The sequence below is a fragment of the Marmota marmota genome, unplaced genomic scaffold (assembly GCF_001458135.2).
Source record: "Marmota marmota marmota unplaced genomic scaffold, marMar, whole genome shotgun sequence".
Taxonomy (NCBI): domain Eukaryota; kingdom Metazoa; phylum Chordata; class Mammalia; order Rodentia; family Sciuridae; genus Marmota; species Marmota marmota.
Window position 1 is genome coordinate 11,044,517 of NW_026000019.1, and position 20,469 is coordinate 11,064,985.

A 20,469-nucleotide genomic window follows, 5' to 3' on the forward strand; every position below is an offset into this window, starting at 1 on the left:
TGAATGGGTCAAAAACAGTACAATGTGTGATGGGAAGTGTTGGCTCTTATCTTTATGAGGAGAAGAGATCCAGAATGAGGCACTTGGAGGTTTAAAACATGCCTCTCCTCACAGCGCTGCGTGTCTGCATAGTCCATACACAGTCTATATTTATGGCTTTCCAACTGCCCGGAACTTCCCAATTCATGACCAGACTTGGTACGTCAGACTTAACGAGAGCAGTGGAAGTCACATTTCATTTTTTTTTCTTAAATAGATTCTGTATTTTAGAATGGCTATAGATTCACAGAAAATTGGGAATATAATACAGCAAATTCCCATATACCCATACTTAGTTTCCCTATTATTAACATCTTACATTAGGATGGTATACCTATTAGAATTAATGAATCAATATCAGTACATTATTATTAACTAAATTTCATACTCTATTCAGATATTCAGATTTTCTTTAAATTTTAACCCAATATCTGGTTTTTGTTTTTGTTTGGGTGCTGGCAATTGAACCCAGATATTCAAACATGGTAAGTACGTGTTCTGTCACTGAGCTACATCAATTCCCTTTTCCTGTTCCAACATCCCAACCAGGCTGCCACAATACACAGAGTCGTCCTTAGACTCCTCTTCACTTAGTCTGAGGATATGGAACATTCTCATACTTTCCTGTTTTGACAACCTTGACAGTTTGAGGAGCACTGGTCAGGGGCTTGAGAAACACCCTGCACTGGGATTTGTCTGCTTTTCTTCTCATCAGTAGCCTGAGGTTATGGGTTGGGGTGGAAGCCACAAGTACCCTTTTTATTTCATTGTGGAAGAGTGCAGGCTATCACACGACTTATCGCAGGTTCGTTTAGTTTCTCCACTGTCTGGTTTTTCTCCTACCCCTCCCTCTGTCCTCTGGAGAAGGAAGCCACCATGTGCTGCCTACACCTGAGGAGTTGGGTAATAACCTCCCTATTATTATTATAATACTGTTATTAATATAGAGGAGTTGGGTAATAACTATTTGTAATTCTGTACAGCGGATTCGTCTTTTCTCCCTAAGTAAATTCTCTAGACTAATCTTTGCTTTGAATGAATTATTTTGACTCAACACTATTGAAAAATAGTCTAAACTCAACTTCCTTCAAGTTGTGGGATTTTGTGTAATTAAGTTTTAATATGTCGAGAGTTCTTCAGCTGGACATGGGAGGAAACACAACAAAACCAAGATTTCTAAAACCTGACTTAATCTTCTAGTTCAGTGTCACAAATGGCAGCTCCAGAATAAGCAGATCCTTGCTAACCCTATAAGGAAAGGCCTGAAAATGAACAAGGAATTAAAAAAATAAAAGGAGTGGGATGGTCAAAACCAATGTGAATGAAGAGCTATGAGCCAACTGCAAAAGCATCCTCTGGCAAGTTTTAACTGGTTACCTCAGTACATCTTGAAAATGTGCTTCCCGTGTTCCAAGCCATTGGACGCCATTTTTGGCATGAATCCTGTTCCTCTTCAAAAAAGGAGACTGTCTCCAACCCTCTCCTAAAACACACATCTTCAGATTGACCTAGAATCATTAGCACGCTCTTAAAAACTCACTCTCTTTCTCTCTCTCTCTCTCTCTCTCTCTCTCACACACACACACACACACACACACACACACACATACACACCAATAACTTGAGAATAAAATTAGTATCTTAAAATAATTTGCTGAGCAGCTGAAAATCCACTTGCACTTTTCCTTAAAGAGACCCTTCATAAAACCAAGAAGTATACATCTGGGGAGTGGTGTTCCTTCATAAAGAAAAGTGGGACGATCATTGTTCATCAGCCTGTTTAGGTTTGTTTGGTCAGATCCAACAGTCGCTACCATTGTCACCATTCCAGCAGGACTTTTTTTTTTCCCCTCTGAAAGCATTTCTCCAAAGCTTACCTCAAAATGAAAAGCTCCCTGTAGTGCCCAGAGGGCTGCTCCCACTCCACCTTGGCGGGCACAGCCCCAATCACAGCATGCCATGCCTCTGACACACCTCTTTGGAAACCCACCCATTGCTTGGGCTATATTACCTGCATTTCCCAGAGGTAGAGGCCTGGCTCCTGCCTTATCCTGGTCCACTCTGCTTTTATACTCACCTGACGACTGGCCCTCATTCCATCTATTATCTCAGACCACTAATATGGGCAGCAGGGAAAAAGGCCCTTGAACAGCTCCAGTGTAAATGTGGGGGAGATTCTTAAAAAGCATTACCACGGTGCCTCCAAAGCCTCGTTTTCCCCTTCCTGTGAATGCAGCAAATGGAGAACAGCCTCCATTAAATACAAAGTTCAGGGAAGACGACGTGGGGGTTAATTGTGGTTTCCTGCCGACTAAACCCCTGCTAACAGTTTTTTTCCAAAGAATGGTACTTCACTTTTCAGTTCACAAAAAAAGGCATCTTCTCTGTGTCCCCAGGTTGCCTAGTCTGATTACTGTCATCTTTCGGGAAGATTTCAGATCTTGTTCATTCTTAACCACCACTTTTATTCTTCGGTACTGTTATTAATATAGACAGTGTAGGCCAAATTTTTGCTCACCCTTTGACTCTGCTTGAAAATTTTGGATAGTTCTTTGTCTTTTTTTTTTTTAATGAGATTATTGATAGGAATTTATTGAGATAGTTGCCTTTTCGATTAGTTCAATTGTTTAAAAAACAATCCAGCCCCAAATGAAGGTTTTGGGGGTACATGGTTTGCCTGGGTACATTAAGCACATGCCAATTTGCAGAACACACACGGCAACCACAGAAGGGAAGTATAGTGATCTGCTATTTGGTTAGAGTAAAGCAAATATCCCTATTTAAACCACTGACTTTTCAGAAATTCCTCCAGTATGACTTCATCGGCCCCAGGTATGTATGCCAGTGTTCATTTGAGACTCACATCCATCCATTCGTATCTGAGTCCCATCAAAGTGTCTCGTCATGTGTCTGTGTGCAGGATGGAAAGAGCAGGGCATCCATGAGTCACAATGTGTCATTCATGACCTGGGGGCTGCCAGCAATCACAGAATTCATTAGGCTTCATTTGAGAAATAAAATTTCAGGACAGTTTGCTGAAGTGGCTTCAACAGGGGCAAGATTGAAAGAGAAAAAGTGTGACGGCTTAAACAAATAAAGTCTCTTGGAAAACACACCCTACCCCAGCCACTCACTTCTGGATGGCATGTAGATGGCGCCATGCCAAGCAACCACACCACTTTAGGACCCCAATCACAAGCACCCGCTCTAATCATCACCTCCAATTTTTGAAACTAAATCTCTCTACTGCCCAAACTTAATTGATTCCTCAACCCACTGGGGCCCGCCATCCTTGGACCCTGCCATCTTGCACCTCTCTCACCCTCACCACCCACTCATCCAGTTTAGATCCCAAGGTCAGTCATCAGACTCCCTCCCATGGCATGCCTGTGACTTTCTGCTTCACCTTGAACTCAGGTTTATCAGCCTCAGTGGGGTTCTCAGGGCCACTGGAAATTCAGGCTCCTCTTCCCTCCTCCAAGGGCTCTCCCGTTCTGGGAGACCATTCCACACTTTCCCTTTTCATCAGACCTCCCAGGCCTCCTCCACAGGGTAGTCTATTTCCTAAGACACTGAGAAAATAGAAGCAGTTGGAAGAGAGCCTCCACCACACACTTCTACCCCGTACCCCGCAACCTTCCCCACTGTTTACACCTAGTTAAGGCCAACAGAAGGACAATACTTGGCAATTCTCCATTTTCTCTCCTGCATCATTGGTTTTCTTCTCTCATCTGGATGTTTCCTCTCTTCTATAAACATGCTATTGTTTGTCCCATCTGAAAAACAAAACCAATTCCCTTGAGTCCAGGTACATTTTAACTTCTGCCCTATTGGGCTTTCCTTTGGAGAAATAAAAGGTCCTCTAACTTGCTGCTTCTTTGTCTCTCTTGAAACTGCTGCAAAGAGCCTTCAAGAAACCTCTTCAGTCACTGCAATTAGGACTCTGCCTCCCGCACTGAAACTGCCTTTGCCAAGGTCCCCAAGGACTTCCGTGCAAACCCAATGATCAGTTCCCAACTTCTTGAATCCATCAGCATCATGGATATAGCTGATCATTTCTTTCTCCTTAAAACCCTTTCTTTTCTTGGTTTCCAGGACATCATCTCATGTGGCTTTGCTCCCTCACAGATCATGCTTTCTCTGGCTACTTGGCTGCTTCCCCCTCTTCCCTCTGGCCTCTCCACAAAGGAGCAGCCACCCAGGGCTCAGGCCTTGGCCTCATCTCTTTCCTGGTTACACTCACTCCCTGGGCTCTCCCAACTAGTTCCATGCTTTACAGGTATCTACTGAAGGCTTTCACTCTCTACCTCTGGCCTGCTTGCACACTTCTTCACCAGATTGAACTCTCCATCTGGGTGGGTGATTAGCATCTCTGTGTAACACACACAAACTCAGCCCCCGCTCTTCCAGCCCCCTTGACTTCCATCTCGGTCCTCCTTATCCTTTCCATTGCTCAGCCTCAGCATCTTAAACTCATTCTTGATCCTTCTCTTTCCCTTGCAGCAAATCTTGCTACCTCATGCTTCTGACATCAGAATTGGGCCATTTCCTGTCAATTGCCTTGATCCAGGCATCCCGTGTCTTGGACGAATTGTTATAATAGCCCTTATCTCATCTCCCTGCCTCAGTCCTTGCCCCTCTTTGGTCTGCCTTAACATAACCACTAGACTGTCTCTTACCTATAACTCCGATCCCGTCACAACTTGTCACGCACCTCACTTTCAATCACTATGGCATTTGTCTCACTTTCAATAAAAGCCCAAGTCCTTGTCTCACAAGGCCCCCAGGTCCCACAGCATGTGTCCCCCTCCACCTCCTGGCCGGCTGCCTGACTGCCCTCCTTCTCACTGGGCTCCACCCATGTGATTTCATAACCTTTGCATCAGTGTCTCTGTCTGGAGTGCCCTTTCTCCAGATATCCTCAAGGTCCAGCATTCATCCAAGTGCCATTTCTTCACTGAGGCTTTTATTCCTTTTTGTGCAAAGCTGCTAGGTCCACCTCGCCTCCGGACATTTCCTTTCCCCCTTTCCTGACTTTTCTTCCCTAGTGGACTTTGGTGTGTAGTTAGAGGTAGGCTAATGTGGTCACAGAGGGACATGCAGGCCCTCCAGTCCGTGTGCCCAAGTTCAAGGCTTCATTCACTGTGTCACTTACCAGGTATTCAAGAAGGGTTCCATTTGTTCTTTTTTTTTAATATTTATTTTTTAGTTGTAGTTGGACACACTATCTTTATTTTTATTTATTTATTTTTTAATTTTTAATATTTATTTTTAGTTTTCGGCGGACACAACATCTTTGTTTGTATGTGGTGCTGAGGATCGAACCCGGGCCGCACGCATGCCAGGCGAGCGCGCTACCGCTTGAGCCACATCCCCAGCCCATTTTTATTTATTTTTATGGGGTGTTGAGGATCGAACCCAGGCCTCGCACATGCCAGGTGAGCACGCTACCGCTGAGCTACAACCCCAGCCCTCCATCTGTTCTTCACTTTGCTCACCTATAGGATGAGAATAATGACAGGATCCAGGTTGTCAGGTTGTTTACTTAGTATTTAGAACCAAGTCTGGATCATATTCAGCCCATCTACTTTTTGTTCATCAGGCTTCCCCTGGAATATCAGCTCCACAAGGGCAGGGTTCCCTCTGTTCTGTGCACTGCGATAGCCCGTCATGTGGAATAGTACTTCATGCAGAGCTGGTTCTCATTAAGTAGTTGTAGAATGTCAGGTCATTACACTTTCTTAGATAGGAAAGAATCAGTAAAAAACAAAAACCTTACTAAAATTTTTCTTAATATAATGATGTGCCTATGAATAAAAACTATAGAGTTCTCCTATTGCATGGGTCTAGACACATTTGTGTCAATCATTCACAGGTGGCAAGCCTCTCCCAGGTCACTTCGGAAAGTCATGGAACAGTCTCTCAGCATGCTAGGTGGACATGCATTGGTTCCATTTTAGTACTAAATCAATGGCTACCAAAGTCAGTATTTTTCTCAGATTGCAGTGACATACCTGTAATCCCAGTTACTCAAGAGGCTGAGGCAGGAAGACCGCAAGTCTGAGGCCAGCCTGAGCAACTCTGTGAGACACTGTCTCAAAATAAAAAAGGGCTGGGGATATAGCTCAGCCATAGAGTGTCCCTGGGTTCAACCCCCAGTGCCACACAAAATAATATAAAATAAATTAAAGGGATCCAAGGTATTTTAGTCTTTTTTTTTTTTAAATATTTATTTATTTATTTAGTTTTCGGCAGACACAACATCTTTGTTTGTATGTGGTGCTGAGGATCGAACCCGGGCCGCACACATGCCAGGCGAGCGCGCTACCGCTTGAGCCACATCCCCAGCCCGGTATTTTAGTCTTAAATCAATGTTTTGGCTCAAAGTTTTCTGACCAGAATATTCTTCATAGAGCCACGAAGGAGAATAAATATCCACAAGGTACTCTGGGACCCTTAGTGAAATGAGCCCAAATATGAAAACTATGACTATTCTGTACCATCTTATGGGCTGTGGAAAAGAGGTACTCAGGAGGGTAAGCTTAAGAGTTCAGATCTCTACCTAGCATACCCAAGACCCTGGGTTTGATCCCCAGCTGCGCAAAAAATAAAAAGAAAGAAGGAAAGAAAAAGAAAGAGTGAAAGAAAGAGAAGAGAAAAAAGAAGTTCAGATCTCATAATTCATAAAAATAACATAGTTCTGTTGGTGATTGCTGTTCTGTTTATTTTAATAAAATATAGCCCTAGCACCAAGAGCCTGCATCCTGCCGTTCAGTTCCGTTCATTCTGTATAGTGTATAGGGTGCATTCAGAGCAGGCTCAGGCCTGAGTGGGTTCCAACTACTGTTTCTGGTATGTAGTCAGATGAGGGCCAGGGGATGGGGTTCTATTTTAAGAAGTGTTCTTTGAGAATTGAGTTTGCAAGCTTCCATCCAGGAGATGAAACAGTTTAATGCAAAAAACAGTGAAAGCTCTGCTTGCAGAATCCCTGGAGCCAGTAAGCCAGGGCCTGGGGCACCCTTTCTTCCTGTGGGTCTGATTCTGCAGCCTCTGGCCACACGGGGAGGCCGGGCACTCCCTCTTGAGCCGCACCCGCTGTCGTCATGCCATGAGTGCACCAAACAGGTTCTCCTGGCTAGACGGTGGCTGAGGTGTCTGCAGGGGAAGGGAAGTACAGTCATGCACACGCCCAATGACCAAGACTCCGTCCCTCCGACAGAAAAGCCCCTGCGCTGCTTTCCCTTGGTTTAAAACAAACCGAGCAAGCCACCCGGGTGTGGATTTCTCTGTGAGGGGGACAGGACACCGGCCCCTTTCCTGCTCCGCACTCACTTTTCCATTTGCACTGCACTTTTTAAGACGACCCCCAGACTGTACAAATTTTAAACTCTGATGAAACTTCAGTTTGCCCTGACAGTGCTGAAGTGTATGTACTGCTTCATACACTTACCACTTATGGGGACTCCCTAAAGTTGCGCCATCCCCACTTACCAGAAATGCAGGCAAGGTTGAGACCAACCCCAGGCCATACAGCTAAATTGTCCATGTGCTGTGTCCACTCTGTGGGGCCCATGCTTTCACTGAACTTTTGAAGTGTTTTGGTGTACTTAAAGGTGTTCCTAATTTTCAAATGCATGCCCCTCCACATTAATTCATATAAAATTCTGCTTGCAGAACTGTTCACTTCATAAAATGATGCTTTTCTAAATAAGTAAACAACAGATCTCTCTGATGGTAAGTTTTGTGCGCCAGCTTGGCTAGGCTATAGTGCATACTGTGTTATTGAATCAAACTCTAACCAAGGTGCTGCTTTGGGGGGAATTTCCAGATGTGGTTAACCTCTACAATCAGTTGACTTTTAACTAAAGGCAATTATCCCCATTAATGTGGGTAGCACTTATCTAATCAGTTGAAGATCAAGCTTAAAGCAAAAAATAAATAAATAAAATGACCAACCCGTATCATAATATTAATAAACCATCCATCTTAAAAAATAAAATAAAAATGGGGCTTTAAAAGCTTTTTTTTTTTTTTGTAGATGAATCAAGACTGTAGATTATATAGTTAACAGAATGTAGTTAACAGTATTGTACCAACATTTGTTTCCAAATTTAGGCAAATGTACCTTGTTTATGTACATGCAAACACCAGGGAACCTGGGGTGGGTACAGGAGAACTCTGTTTTTCTTTGTGTCTCTTCTGTAAGCCTCAACCTTTTTCAAAATAAAGTGTTAGAGGTTAGAAAAGAGAAAAACAATCTCGAGTGCAAAACAATCCGGTCATTTACAAAGTGTTGCGGCACATGGAACTTATTCAAAAGGACAAAATTCTTGGGGCTGGAGTCGTAGCTCCATGGTAGAACACGTGTGAGGCCCTGGGTGCCATCCTTAGCACTGAGGGAAGGAAAAATTTCAAAACTGATTAAAGTTATGAAAAAAGCAAAAGGAATAGGGCTACTCCAATGAGAGTTAATTTCATATGAATTCTTCATTAGGCAAAATTAGTTGAACTGGCCTTGGGCACTTGTCCCTGAATCGAGTCAGGGAAGGGAAGGGAAGGGAGATGCAGCAGGATGGGCAGGAACTGCGTGGTGTGGCTCAGGTTTCTGGAGGACAATCAGATTCCACTTAGTAATTCTGCTTTGCTATCTTCAAAAAAGGGATACAACGTAACTTATGATAAATTATGATTATATAACAGGGGTTCTTAAAAGGAAAATGAATCAAAATCATGAGAAGGAAGAAGACAACTACTGACACAGGGGTAGGATGCAGCAGCTTACCATGCTTTGGATTCCCTCGTGGGTCAAACTGAGACCCTACTCAAATGAGATGCAAATGAAAGAAAATTATTAGGAGGGTGCTTTTTTTAAAAAAAAAAAAAAATCAAGTTAACTTGGTAGTACCACTCCTTGAGTCCCTCGGGACTTAAAAGAGGGCAGCTCATCTTAAATCTACGTGGCAAAACGGGCCAGGTCTGATCCTTTGAGCCAGCCCAACCGAGACAGGAGAGAGCAGACTGTCTGAGCTGAGAAGGGTAGCAAGTCGCGACACAAACTCTGACCACGCAGAACGTGTAATCATAGAAATCATAGCTGTGCCTCTTGAACCTTTATCCTGGATGCTGGCTCAGCAGCCGGGGACTTGTAATCCACTCTCGGACGGCACATCTCCCAGACAGATCTGTTCAGGGCTGGACTTGTGCTTGCTCGGCACTAACCCCCACTTAGAGGCCATGGTCAGGAGGAAAGAACCATGCCAGGAAAAAGTGGCTGGGGTCAACTACCCAGGAAAGTAAGGACAGTGAAGACTACATCCCAGAAGGTGGGCACTGAATAGTCTGAAAAGATTTGCACTAGAAAAATTTTTAACTCTAAAAACACTAACATGTAACAGATTTGATCGTTGCAGAGGACCTTGGTACGAGGGCAGCTTGATGGTGCATATGCCAAGGGTTCATAGGATGGGCCCCAAAAACACTGGTCTGAGGTTCAAGTAGAGTATTTTTTGTTACTAGCCATGGTGAAAAAGACTTATGGGAACAATGATGTAATAGATTACATTCCTGATCAAGGGCCTGATGCTTAATTTTCATGGAAATAAATATAAACTACATTGAATTAATAAGTAGTAATTTTATGGCCTGTATTAATTACTTATGGCCTACATTAATTGTGGCCTATATTAATGACCAACGGGATAAAATAACTCATTGGCCGAAATTTACTGGCATCATTCCCAAAAGTTAGAAAAAAACAAAGGGAATTAGTGCTATGACTTGGGCTGGGCTACTGAAGGGTTGTGAGTACATCCCGCAGAGCTAGATAGCACAGGCCTCCCAGACCAGATTGCGCTAGCAGGATGCAGACTACATGGAAGTGTAGGTGGCGTGTTCTGTGCCTTCGGATGCAGGTGGTTTTGCTTATCTTCCTGCAAACAAGTAGCCAGTCTGTGCCGAGGTGGGAGTGCCGAGGGTGCAGAACACTGTTGGGTGGAACTCTCTTCTCTCTGCTCACAGTAGGAAAAAAGAAACAGGCATGGGATGAGGAAAGCCAATCCTCCTCACACTAGCTGAAGGACTGCTGTGTGCCTCTGGGCCCTGAGGATGCAAACAGGAGAAGCACAGACCCTGATCTTGGTGATGCAGCAAAGAGATGGGGGAAATACAGGTGAGGCCACCTGAACAATAATCCTAGGCCCAAGGGCCTTTTAGAAGCAGTGCAAGGCTGGGAGGGTGGTGACCCAGGAAGTTGACCCATTGCAACAGAGAAGATGACACCCTGACTTGAGGCCATACTTGTCCTGAGAATGCTCTAAGAAGAAGAGTAAAAGCAAAGATAAGCAAGTGACAGCTTTCAAAATGTTAACAGGTTTCTCACATTTGAATTTTAAATCAGGGACTTTTTGGCTTTTCACTGGACCTTGGCAAACACTTCTTCTTTCTTCACGCATTTGACTTCATCATTTAGAATTTCACTCATTAGTGTAGAAGGGGAATGGCCATTCTAGGAGGCCAATTCAAACACAGGCCACAGGCCTGGAGAGAGCTAATCTTTCCTTTGGGCTGGGCCCCTCTTCCTCTCAGGGAGGTGTCCGCAGCTTTCTCACCTCCTGACCCTACTGGGTACTGGGGCCTCCTTCCATCATCTCATTTTGAGTCTAATGGAAGTGGAGCTGGTTGAGTTCAGATTTATCAAGGGCTGGAATGTTTACTTGAGGAGTAAATTTGCAGGGAAATTTTGAATCAGATTATTAAAATTTGGTAGCAACTTTTTTTTTTAATAATTTTTTTTTTAAATATTTATTTTTTAGTTCTCGGCGGACACAACATCTTTGTTTGTATGTGGTGCTGAGGATTGAACCCGGGCCGCACGCATGCTAGGCGAGCGCGCTACCGCTTGAGCCACATCCCCAGCCCCTGGTAGCAACTTTTGAGAAGCTGCTGTCCCTAAAATGACAAATGGGGTAGGAAAAACTTTAGAAATTCCACTTCTAACTCTGACACAGTAAAGGATTTACATTTGCATCTCAGACCCTGCAATTGGGGGGGTGGGGGGAACCACCCAGGTAAAGGAGGATAAAAAAAACTAGTAACTAGTGCCCTCTAAAGCTTCCTCCCAGGAAGTCCGATTAGAGTGTTCAGGTTCTTCTTTACAGGTACCATAGCTATAACAATTTATAAGATTGGGAAAGTGGCAAGGACGCACAGAGACCCAGGGCAATATGCAGAATATTGAAGAGCAAGGGGGAAGGGCTCTGCAGGCCCGGAGCATTCCTGCTGTCTCTGGCTCCAAAATGCCTCCCTGAGTCTCAGATCACTTCAGGCAGGTCCACCCTCCAGGAGGGTCGAGGTACGATGAGCTGCTCTGGGCCTGCTGGGGCAGCCCACTACTTTTTCCTTTTATTCTGGCATAGGTTTGAGAGTGTTTCCAGTCTTCTAAAGAAACTGTTTTTAGCTGAATACATGTGTGCATGGAAAGGTGGAAAGACACATTTTACATGCATTTACTATTTCAGGTAGCCTGTCATTAAACATAGATCTCAGTCATCATGTACTGAGTATTGAGACTAAACCAGGCGTCCAGTGAACTCCAGCCCGCAGGCCCCTGACCTGTTTTTGTGAGCAGTTTTATTGGAGTACAGCCAGGCTCATATGCTGACATATGGCCTAGGGCTGCTTCTGTGCTACAAGACCAAAACTGAGGGGCTGCAACACAGACTGAATCTACAAGCCTAAAATACTTACTGTCTAGCTCTTTACCGAGAAGTCTGCCAACTTAAGGACTATATTGAAGTATCCCAATTTAAAGAAGGTATATATATATATATATATATATATATATATATATATACACATAAAAAGTCTTAGATTGTTCTCAAGAAAAGAGTTTACCCAAAGACACAACGAATAGTTTTTCATTCATCATCTCTTTAAGAACATCTATATCCCCAGTACCACACTTAGGACACACCAAATTGAGGGTTACAAATATTCAGATTTTATTATAAATAAAATACTGTTCTTTTTTTTTTTTTAAACATAAAAAATGCCAAGTGTTGCGTTTTTATTAACCACCCTGGAGAGCATGACTGTAGAGATTAAGGCAAACAGCTAAAGTGAAGGCACATACAAAAGGCCACAGTTGGAATCAAAAGGGAAAATTCCAGGGAAAAATAACAGTTTCTATCCCCTGTGACACCCAGCAATCTGCAGCAGCCATCTGTCTGTTTCATAAGACAAAGACAACTGCAGCAATACAATAAAATAATGGCTATATTGCAGGAGTGGAATTAAGGTATTGTCTTATAAAGAACTTTCATTTTAAAAATAAAATTCTGTTTAAAAATATACCACACAGATGGAAGAGAAAACCTCTCAAACAAACCAAAACAACAACAAAACCCCACCATGGCCTAAGACTTGCTGGAGTGAACCTGTCCCAATTGTCCTTTCAGTCCTTTCCCTGCAACTGTGACCAAGATGCACAGGTGAAGTTGTGGCCACTTAATAAGGGGAACCAGCCGGGAACCACTGATGGGAAAACCTGGCAAGAAGGAGCCATCCCTCCGTGGTAACAGAATGGGCAGAGGAGAGCAAGAGTGAAAGCGTGGGCAGGCCCAGTCAGGACCTTATGGGGGAGTCTGATACACCCCAAGGAGACGGAAACAGGAAATGGGACCAAGAAGTGTGCACACCACCCCTCCTGCCTCCCCATCAGCAGCACCACCCCAGATGCCCTCCAAAGCCCGTCATAACGCACTCCCTTATCAACGCCTTGCTAGAAAGGGCATTTCTAGCTCATCGCTGGCTAACTAGATCCCCCTTGGCAAACTTTCCTGATCCCACACATACTGGAATGGGCATTAAGAATAGTGCGGGGTCCTGAGGATGCCGTGGAGGAGGCCCGACTCCCTCTATGGAGGAAAGCGTGCTGATGTTGATGTTAGACAACGGACAAGCTGCAGAGGCGGAGAGCAGCGTCTGGGAAACAAATACAACCCAAGAAAGTCTAGATGGAAGGAGAGGCGGCAAGGCAGGAATGACAGGCCGGTGAAGAGGAAAAACTAAGCCAAGATGTGAACAGACAGTGCCGTTCTAGAAACAGGACCAAGCATATTTACATAAATTCCTTACTCTATAATCATGATAAACGAAAAAAAAATTCACACAAAAATATAAATTTGAAATAATTAATAGCACCAGTGTGTCAGATAATAGTTTCTTTCCCCCCGCTACGCAAAGTACAAAGTTGCATAGTGTTAAAGGCTATATGTGAATCTCAAAGGCAGGTTGGTAGGAGGGAGAGGGGCTTGGTAGGAGGGAGAGGGGCATGGTAGGGAACTGTCACACTGTGGTCTTAGAAAACCACAAAGCTGAGGACCGAAGGCTGAGAAGCCCACTAGGAAACTCCACACAAGGTTCTCCCCTCTACACCCAGAGGGGAGGTCTACAGTGGGTGAATCACAAAGTGCAGGAACTAGGGTGTTGGCTGCTGCATGAAACAGTGCAAGCATTTGCCACCAGGATTTGGCAGACAACAATGTGTTCTGAGGAATTCCAGAAGGCGGAAAAAGAAGAAGACTGGAGCTAAGGGTCAAATGTTCCATCTCTCTCCAAAAGAAGGAAAAAACATGCACACCTGAGGTCCCGACACTATAGGTTCCACCTACGTTTCATCCCTCTGCTAGAAAAGACTAGGACGAGGAGGTTGTTCTTGTGTTTGTCAAGATCTTAGGGACCAAGTGCTGTCTGACAGGTATTTTAACACTAGTTCCAAGAGTAACATACTAAAATAGCTCTAGGATGTTTGATTTTGAAAGAAACTTTAGTGGTTATCATCTCCCTGTTTCTTCAGAGTAAGGTCCATTTATAAGAATATCAGAAGAGGTCTACTGGTCTAGTGGTGAGTGCAAGCTGCCCATCCAGATTTAAATTATCAGCTGCCCAAAGATCTGAAAAAAAGCTTATCTTCCTAGTCAATTATTAACATAAGAGAAAATCTTCAGCCTTGTCAGCCACGTTCTCCTGGAGACTCTCATAAATAACTATACCCTGACCCATGGATGGCTCAGTTCCTAAACTTAAACAGCGAGCAGGACTGATGGATGGCTACCCACATTCTAAATGACCAGTCCCTTTGGCACAGGATGTTTATTTCCTTTTGCTTACAAGGAGGAGGTCAGAAGATGCAGACGTACTTTCTTCATCGGTGGACTGGGTATACTGGCCATCACAATGCTACAACTAGTAGCCAGACTTCTCCTTCATAGAAACAAGAGTACCGAGACTGAGGAGCTCTGCTGGTGTCGATGCAAGAGGGGAGGGATGCTGCCCTGGCATTCGAGCATTCACAGGACACCAGTGCAGGATGTCACGTCCTCCTGCAAACTGGAAGGGAAAATGTGGGTAAGGTAGCAACAGGAGTGGAAGAGAGACTTTATTAGATAGAACCCTTTGTTCCCAGTTCAGGATGTTTTAATTGCTTCTCTTTAAACTCTGACTTTTCCTGGTTCAAAAGGACAGTGATGAAGAGCAGCAGAGAAGTGGGGGTCTGAAAAATGTAATCTTTGTGTCAAGGCACTCTGTGGCCTCACAAACGATCCCCCAGCAGGGGATGCTGTCTTCTAGCCCTCTCGATGCTAGGGCTTCTCGATGGACGGGGTGTTGAAGCAGCCGGACGGTAAGGTCTTCTTGATATCCTCCAGGTTGTGGATGTCCTTCAAGATCTCCTCGATATCGCGGGTGTAGTCCATGATGGCAGCCTCCTGCTTCCTGGCTTCATTCTCCAGGTCGGACACTTTCCTGTCAAGGTCACTGGCCTTCATTTCGTCTTTGGCTTTGTTCAGGGTACCTTCAACCTCATTGAGCTTGTTCAGGTCCACTGTGTCCAGCTGACCTATAGGGCCAGAAAGCATAGAGAAGAGTAGACACCTTCAGCAAGACCTAGAACCTCACTCAGGTACCTCCGGGAGCCTTTCTCAACATTAACCCAGCAGCTGCCACCACACCATGGCGGCCCTGACCTGCGGGTCATCATTGTGTACAAGGGCACAGACGATGCAAGCCAAGCGCAAACACTGACCAGGCCCAGCAGAGGTGGGTCAGAACTTATATAAGATATTGGGCCAGAAGCTTTTTTCCGAGAAGACAGTTCTTTGCAGAACATTTTCTCAATGCACAGCTACAGTGTTCTGTACCCTACACTCCAAGCGTGGTTCGGAAGGTCACCTGGTAACATTTATTGCCCTTTCCAGGTTTCTACAGGTAGTCTGTGTGTCATTTTAGTGCCATCTGAAGAATGCAAAAATTCCAAGGTAGGGAGAGCCCGAGCCCTCAAACTCCTAGATTCCAGGGAGGATGGGCTGGCTGGCTGGGGCACTGTCTGCTTTTGGGAACTGGACACTATTGGGAACCTTCCTATGGAAAATGGCCAAGGCTGAAATGCTGACATAATTTCACCAAAGCCTCACTTTGAATGAAGCAAGAAAAAGAAGGCTCTGTAACAAATGAAAGCAGATACAAGTGACAGCACTTCAGGCATATTCCAGCTGATCAAGTTCTCATAAGACCATTTACCTCAGTGATTCTCAGAAATTAAATAATTTGCCCAAGTATGTATAACCTATTGGCAACAAAGCAAAGATTCTGACTCAAGTCTGACTAATTTTAAAGTCCAGCTCTTTCTTCCACGAACATCTCTCTCTTATAGCTAACTTTCATTTTAAACCCACCAGCTGGCACATTATTTATTATTCTTGACATTTGAGACATTAAAAAAAAAATTCCCCCTCAAAGGGGGAAAAAAAAAAAAAAACAGCACCTAACAAAACACACCAATCTGTAAAGGCTAGCAAATTAAAATACAATGCCTCACTATGAAGAGTCCAGGCTAGAGTACTGCCACCTTGTAATGGAATTTGGTGACAAAAGTACATCTGTCCAAAATGAAGGATGCTCCCTACCAAGATGGGAACAAGGTTTCCATATGCTTATCTTTCCTTAACAAATCAAGTTTCTCTCTCTCTCTTTTGGCATAAAATAATTGTGCTTTAGTCGGCAAATGAACAGAATTCCAGGCAATGAAGTCATGCCCAGTTTAAAGTATTCTTTTATTTTATCACTGAAATTCTTTTAAAATTCCTCAAAGACATTCTGCTAATGGAATGAGCTAAGAAAAAATAATACTGATTAATTGCCCCATGAACCTGGACCAAAAATGAACCCTACAAGCTGGCAGTGTCTCTTCAAAATTTAAAGACAGTCCCCAGACTGTACTGTTTTCTTTGGATTAGGGTCCACAGAATGCACCTAGTAAGCACTAGTGGATTAATACATCTGAGTCATAATTCATTTTGCTCTTTAAAGTTGATGAACATGTGAATATTATAATTAATAATTCAGGTTGCTCTTAAAGGTTCCCTTGTGCAAGACACATACTTATTTTATATGGCATTTTTAAATAAGCAAGAACTAGAAGAAGTATTCATAATTCAATGGGTGATTTTAAAGGGATTCATATATTAGTCTGCCTTTGAGTGAGCGATATCCAATCCCAGGTACAGTGTGACTTATTCACACAGAAGAAAAGGACTGCGCGTGGTCACTTACCCAGTTGCTCCAAGAGGTCGTTGATCATGTTGAGGAGGCTGTTCACTGAGTTTTTGGCCTTTCTGGCGTTGATCTCAGCTTCCTGAGCAGCCTGGGAAGCCTGCAGGGGAAAAGGATAAGCCATACAAACAGCTCCAACGCTATGTTTTCATCTTCTTTGGGTATACTCTGTTGGCCCAATGAGCCAATAAATCGAATTTTCAGATGCTTTCCCCTTCTCTGATCATGAAATAATGACCTCTCACTGTAGGTTTTTGCTTTCCTGGGGCCACATCTTCAGGTTGAGGGTACTGCTAGTTCTACCCCATGGAACCGTCACCAAGAGGCAGTCAGCATGCCTACACTCGTATTTATATTAAAAAAACAACAACAACAAAAAATCACTATTATCTTCTCTTCTCAGGTTCTCGCTTGAGAACACAGGAAGGTGTATTCATTATAAAACCCATCACACAGAACAAGTTATTTTTTAAGGGTGAGTATAAAAACTCCATTTTAGAACCAAAACATGTCCTTCAGGGCACTCTTAGGGACTTGATTATTAGAAACTACCTATTCTTAGAACATTTTCATAATCAACTGAAGCTTTTCTGTAAATTCCCCCTCAACCTGCAGCCACCCAGCCACAGCCACACACTCCCACGCTCATTTATTGGGACAATACAATTTACATCTTCAAAACCAACCAAACGTTGATATTTGGGAAAATTCCATGAAACCTGAACAAATACACTGAGCATGAGTCACAGGAAATAACAGTGGAAGAGGAAGTGTCTCAATATCAGAAAACAGATGCTCTCACAAATAAATCCAGTCAAGATAGAAATGAGTGGCTCAGAGCTCCCTGGTTCACTTTTCATAGTTTTCAGGGTCGAAGTATTAAAACACTTTGGGATCCATACAATGTGAAAATTTTAAACAGAAAAAGAAAGCAAGGCAAAAACCCTTCACAAACACATGATTAATCTCTGCTCCGAGGGCAGCTGTTCTCACTGTGCCGTCACAGGCTTTTCTGAATGTGCTAGGAGGAGACAGGACCCTGCTGTGGCCGCCAAGAACAATCGCACTGCATCTGTCCCGTGGGCTGCAGCCTCCTCTCTCAGGAGCCACCTCAACCTTCAAGCTTCTGCTTTACAAAATATGGTTACAGACCCAAACAATACTGGCTAAGTGCTGGCCTTTCAGACTTGATAGGAACACAGCGGGATAGTGTACGTGAGGGTTGTTTATGTTACTCAGAAGTTATTTACCAATAACAAAAGATGGATCTTCTTTCTATTCTTTAAACTAAATCCATACCCTTTTCTGAAAATGTAGTGTCTCTACGACCAGATTAAAAATGAAATCCCTGACTCTCAGCACATTATGAGAAATCCCTATTTTTACCACATGGGAATTTCCACTTGAGCCACTCTGTCTGTCTCACAGAAAATTAAAACAATCCAAACAAAAAAAGGAAAAAGTACAATAAAATCAGGCGTTTTCACAGAGATGCTTCCTGTTATCAATTCTTCAGGCCTTATGTTCCTCCTTCCTATCCCAAGGTGAAAATGACCCACAGTGAGAGGCCCTGTTTTTCAGCATCAGTGAAAGAAAGAGTTCCTTCCTTACACTGAAAGTATATAAGTCAACAAGTTCCTGAATATCATTACTGTGACTGCTACAGTCAAATGGGCAGGAATATTCCCACTCTGTGTCTTAAAAGTCTTCCTGAAGCAAAATACAGCACAGAACAGAAAAACGGACCCTAATTCTTCCTTGTTCCTTGGGCCATGTGTTCATAAATCAGTTTTGTTGCCAATGGTCTTATGTACACACGTCCTTACAAAAAATAAAAAAGTTAAACTGAACATGAAGCTGGTGTGTTTTGGTGGGGTGATGGTAAATGCTACCTTCAAATTTTCTTATACGAAAGAAATTGATCTTTGCCTCCAGGGAGCCAGCCATGGGAAGGACTAGGAAGGGAACTGACTTTTCATTGCATTCCCTTTTATCCCTTTTGATTTTATACCATTTATGCATTACTCAATCAAAAATATAGACATTTTAAATGTCCTAAAACCCCAAGTGTGTAAAACAAAGTTTTGTTTTTAACTAAGAGCAGTTTTGGGACAGGACCATTGTGCAACAGAAGTCCTGGCAGAAGATCCAAATTCTTTGTCTTCTATGTAAGCTACTAACCCAATTCTTGACCAGCAGATGCAATGAAAAACAGACTCCATATCAAAGACACTCTTCCCCTCGAGATGGGGATCTTTACTATTAAACACCCTTCAACTCTCTACCCACTCACAAGCGTGCCAAGCCTCTTACCATCCCTGCCATCATCATGTCCTGGTCGGCATCGTCTTGTTTTCTCTTCAGCTCTCTCTCTGCTTCCTGTAGCTGCCTCAACATACCGTTCACTTCGTTATCCAGATCTGTAACTTCTGCAAAAGTCCTTTCAGCTTCTGCCTTGGTGCTGGTAGCATTCTAGGCACAAGATAAGCAAATTGCTAATTTTTAAAAGCCTTCCCTTATCCAGAGTATGGCCCCACTCCTTTTATAATTTGTAAAATGTTTCAAAAATATAATTCAGAAAGAACAGCACAGTGATTTCTACCAAGGCTTCTACTGTATCACCTAATAACAGTTATTAAGAAAAACATGAAAACCTAACAAAACAGCATTTTAAATTTTATAAAGTGCCTTTATTTGCATTCTCTTTTTCAGTTTCTGAAGTTCCCTGTTACTGCTATTTTTAGTGGAGGTCACAGAGCTAGCAAATGATAAACATTTTATAGAGTACATTTCCAACCACACTGGGTCAATTAGACTCTTTCCCTTGGATACATTTTAAATTCAAAGCTAGCCTGATTCTTCTTGGCAGTTGATCATAATGTACAAAAAGGCCTCCATCCTGAAATACGAGTATATTATAAACATACTTAATTAAAAATCTTCTAACTGTTCTAGAGAAACTAAGATATTTATGTGACCTGAGTTTTAGAACCAGCTCCAATCTTGCCTTTAGAGAGGATAAAGCCAGCAGAGAGAAATCACTGTTATGAATATAAAGGATCCCAGTGCAGCAGCTACGGAAAGTCTACACGGGGGGACTTGGGAATGGCGATGTGCTCGAAAGGGGCAGGAAAGCTGTGTTCATACAGCACTCTACGGAACAGTGAGAAAGATGTCACCTGTCCGGGTTCAGGAAGTATGTATGTCTGGGAAGTGCGGAATTTTTTTGTAGAAGGGCTCCAAAGCCCTCAGCAGCTGTCCCACTTGGACAATTTGGATTCCACACTGATTTACTATAGAAATTTTAAAGGGACCTTTTTACTGATTCTTCCTTTTCAAACAACATGGTTACCTACTCTAAAGCCTAGTTAAAAAATAAATTAGGGATGGGTCAGGACAGATTTGCTGGAGCTACAGTCAGACTCTGCACAGGCCTGAGGGCCTAGACAGTGGCTGGAGAAGGTGTGAGGAGCTATTCTGGCAAGGAGGAAGTGCACACCTGCTGGACGGCGCTGGCGATCCTCTCAGCCTCGTGGGCCTTGTTCTTGGCCTCAGTGGCATCTGCTGCTGCGTTGCCCAACGCCAGCTGCGCTTCCCTCGTCTTCTCGTTGGCCTCCGCGATGGTCTGGTTGATGGCGGGAATCCTCCTCAGTGCCTCCTCTGCAGCTGTCTTGTTATCGTTCACGCGTCTATCAAAATCTAAAAGGAGTTCAGGGAAAGCATCAGAACACAACTCCCAACAAGCAAAAAGGAATTTTTCAGGGACCTGCAATTATTTCACAAGCAATAAAAATCAGGAAAAAAATGAAAGAATGGCCTGAG

General features: G+C 43.5%; 1 protein-coding gene across 1 annotated transcript in view; it reads right to left on the reverse strand.

The window, feature by feature from the left end:
- Positions 1 to 14,175: 14,175 nt before the first annotated feature.
- Positions 14,176 to 20,469, reverse strand: part of Lamc1 (laminin subunit gamma 1) — a 107,871-nt gene continuing 101,577 nt past the window's right edge. Inside the window, 4 exon segments of the mRNA XM_015491717.2 lie at positions 14,176 to 14,935; positions 16,648 to 16,747; positions 18,961 to 19,119; positions 20,147 to 20,346. Coding sequence (XP_015347203.1) covers positions 14,679 to 14,935; positions 16,648 to 16,747; positions 18,961 to 19,119; positions 20,147 to 20,346 — 716 coding nt within the window. The 3' untranslated portion in view covers positions 14,176 to 14,678.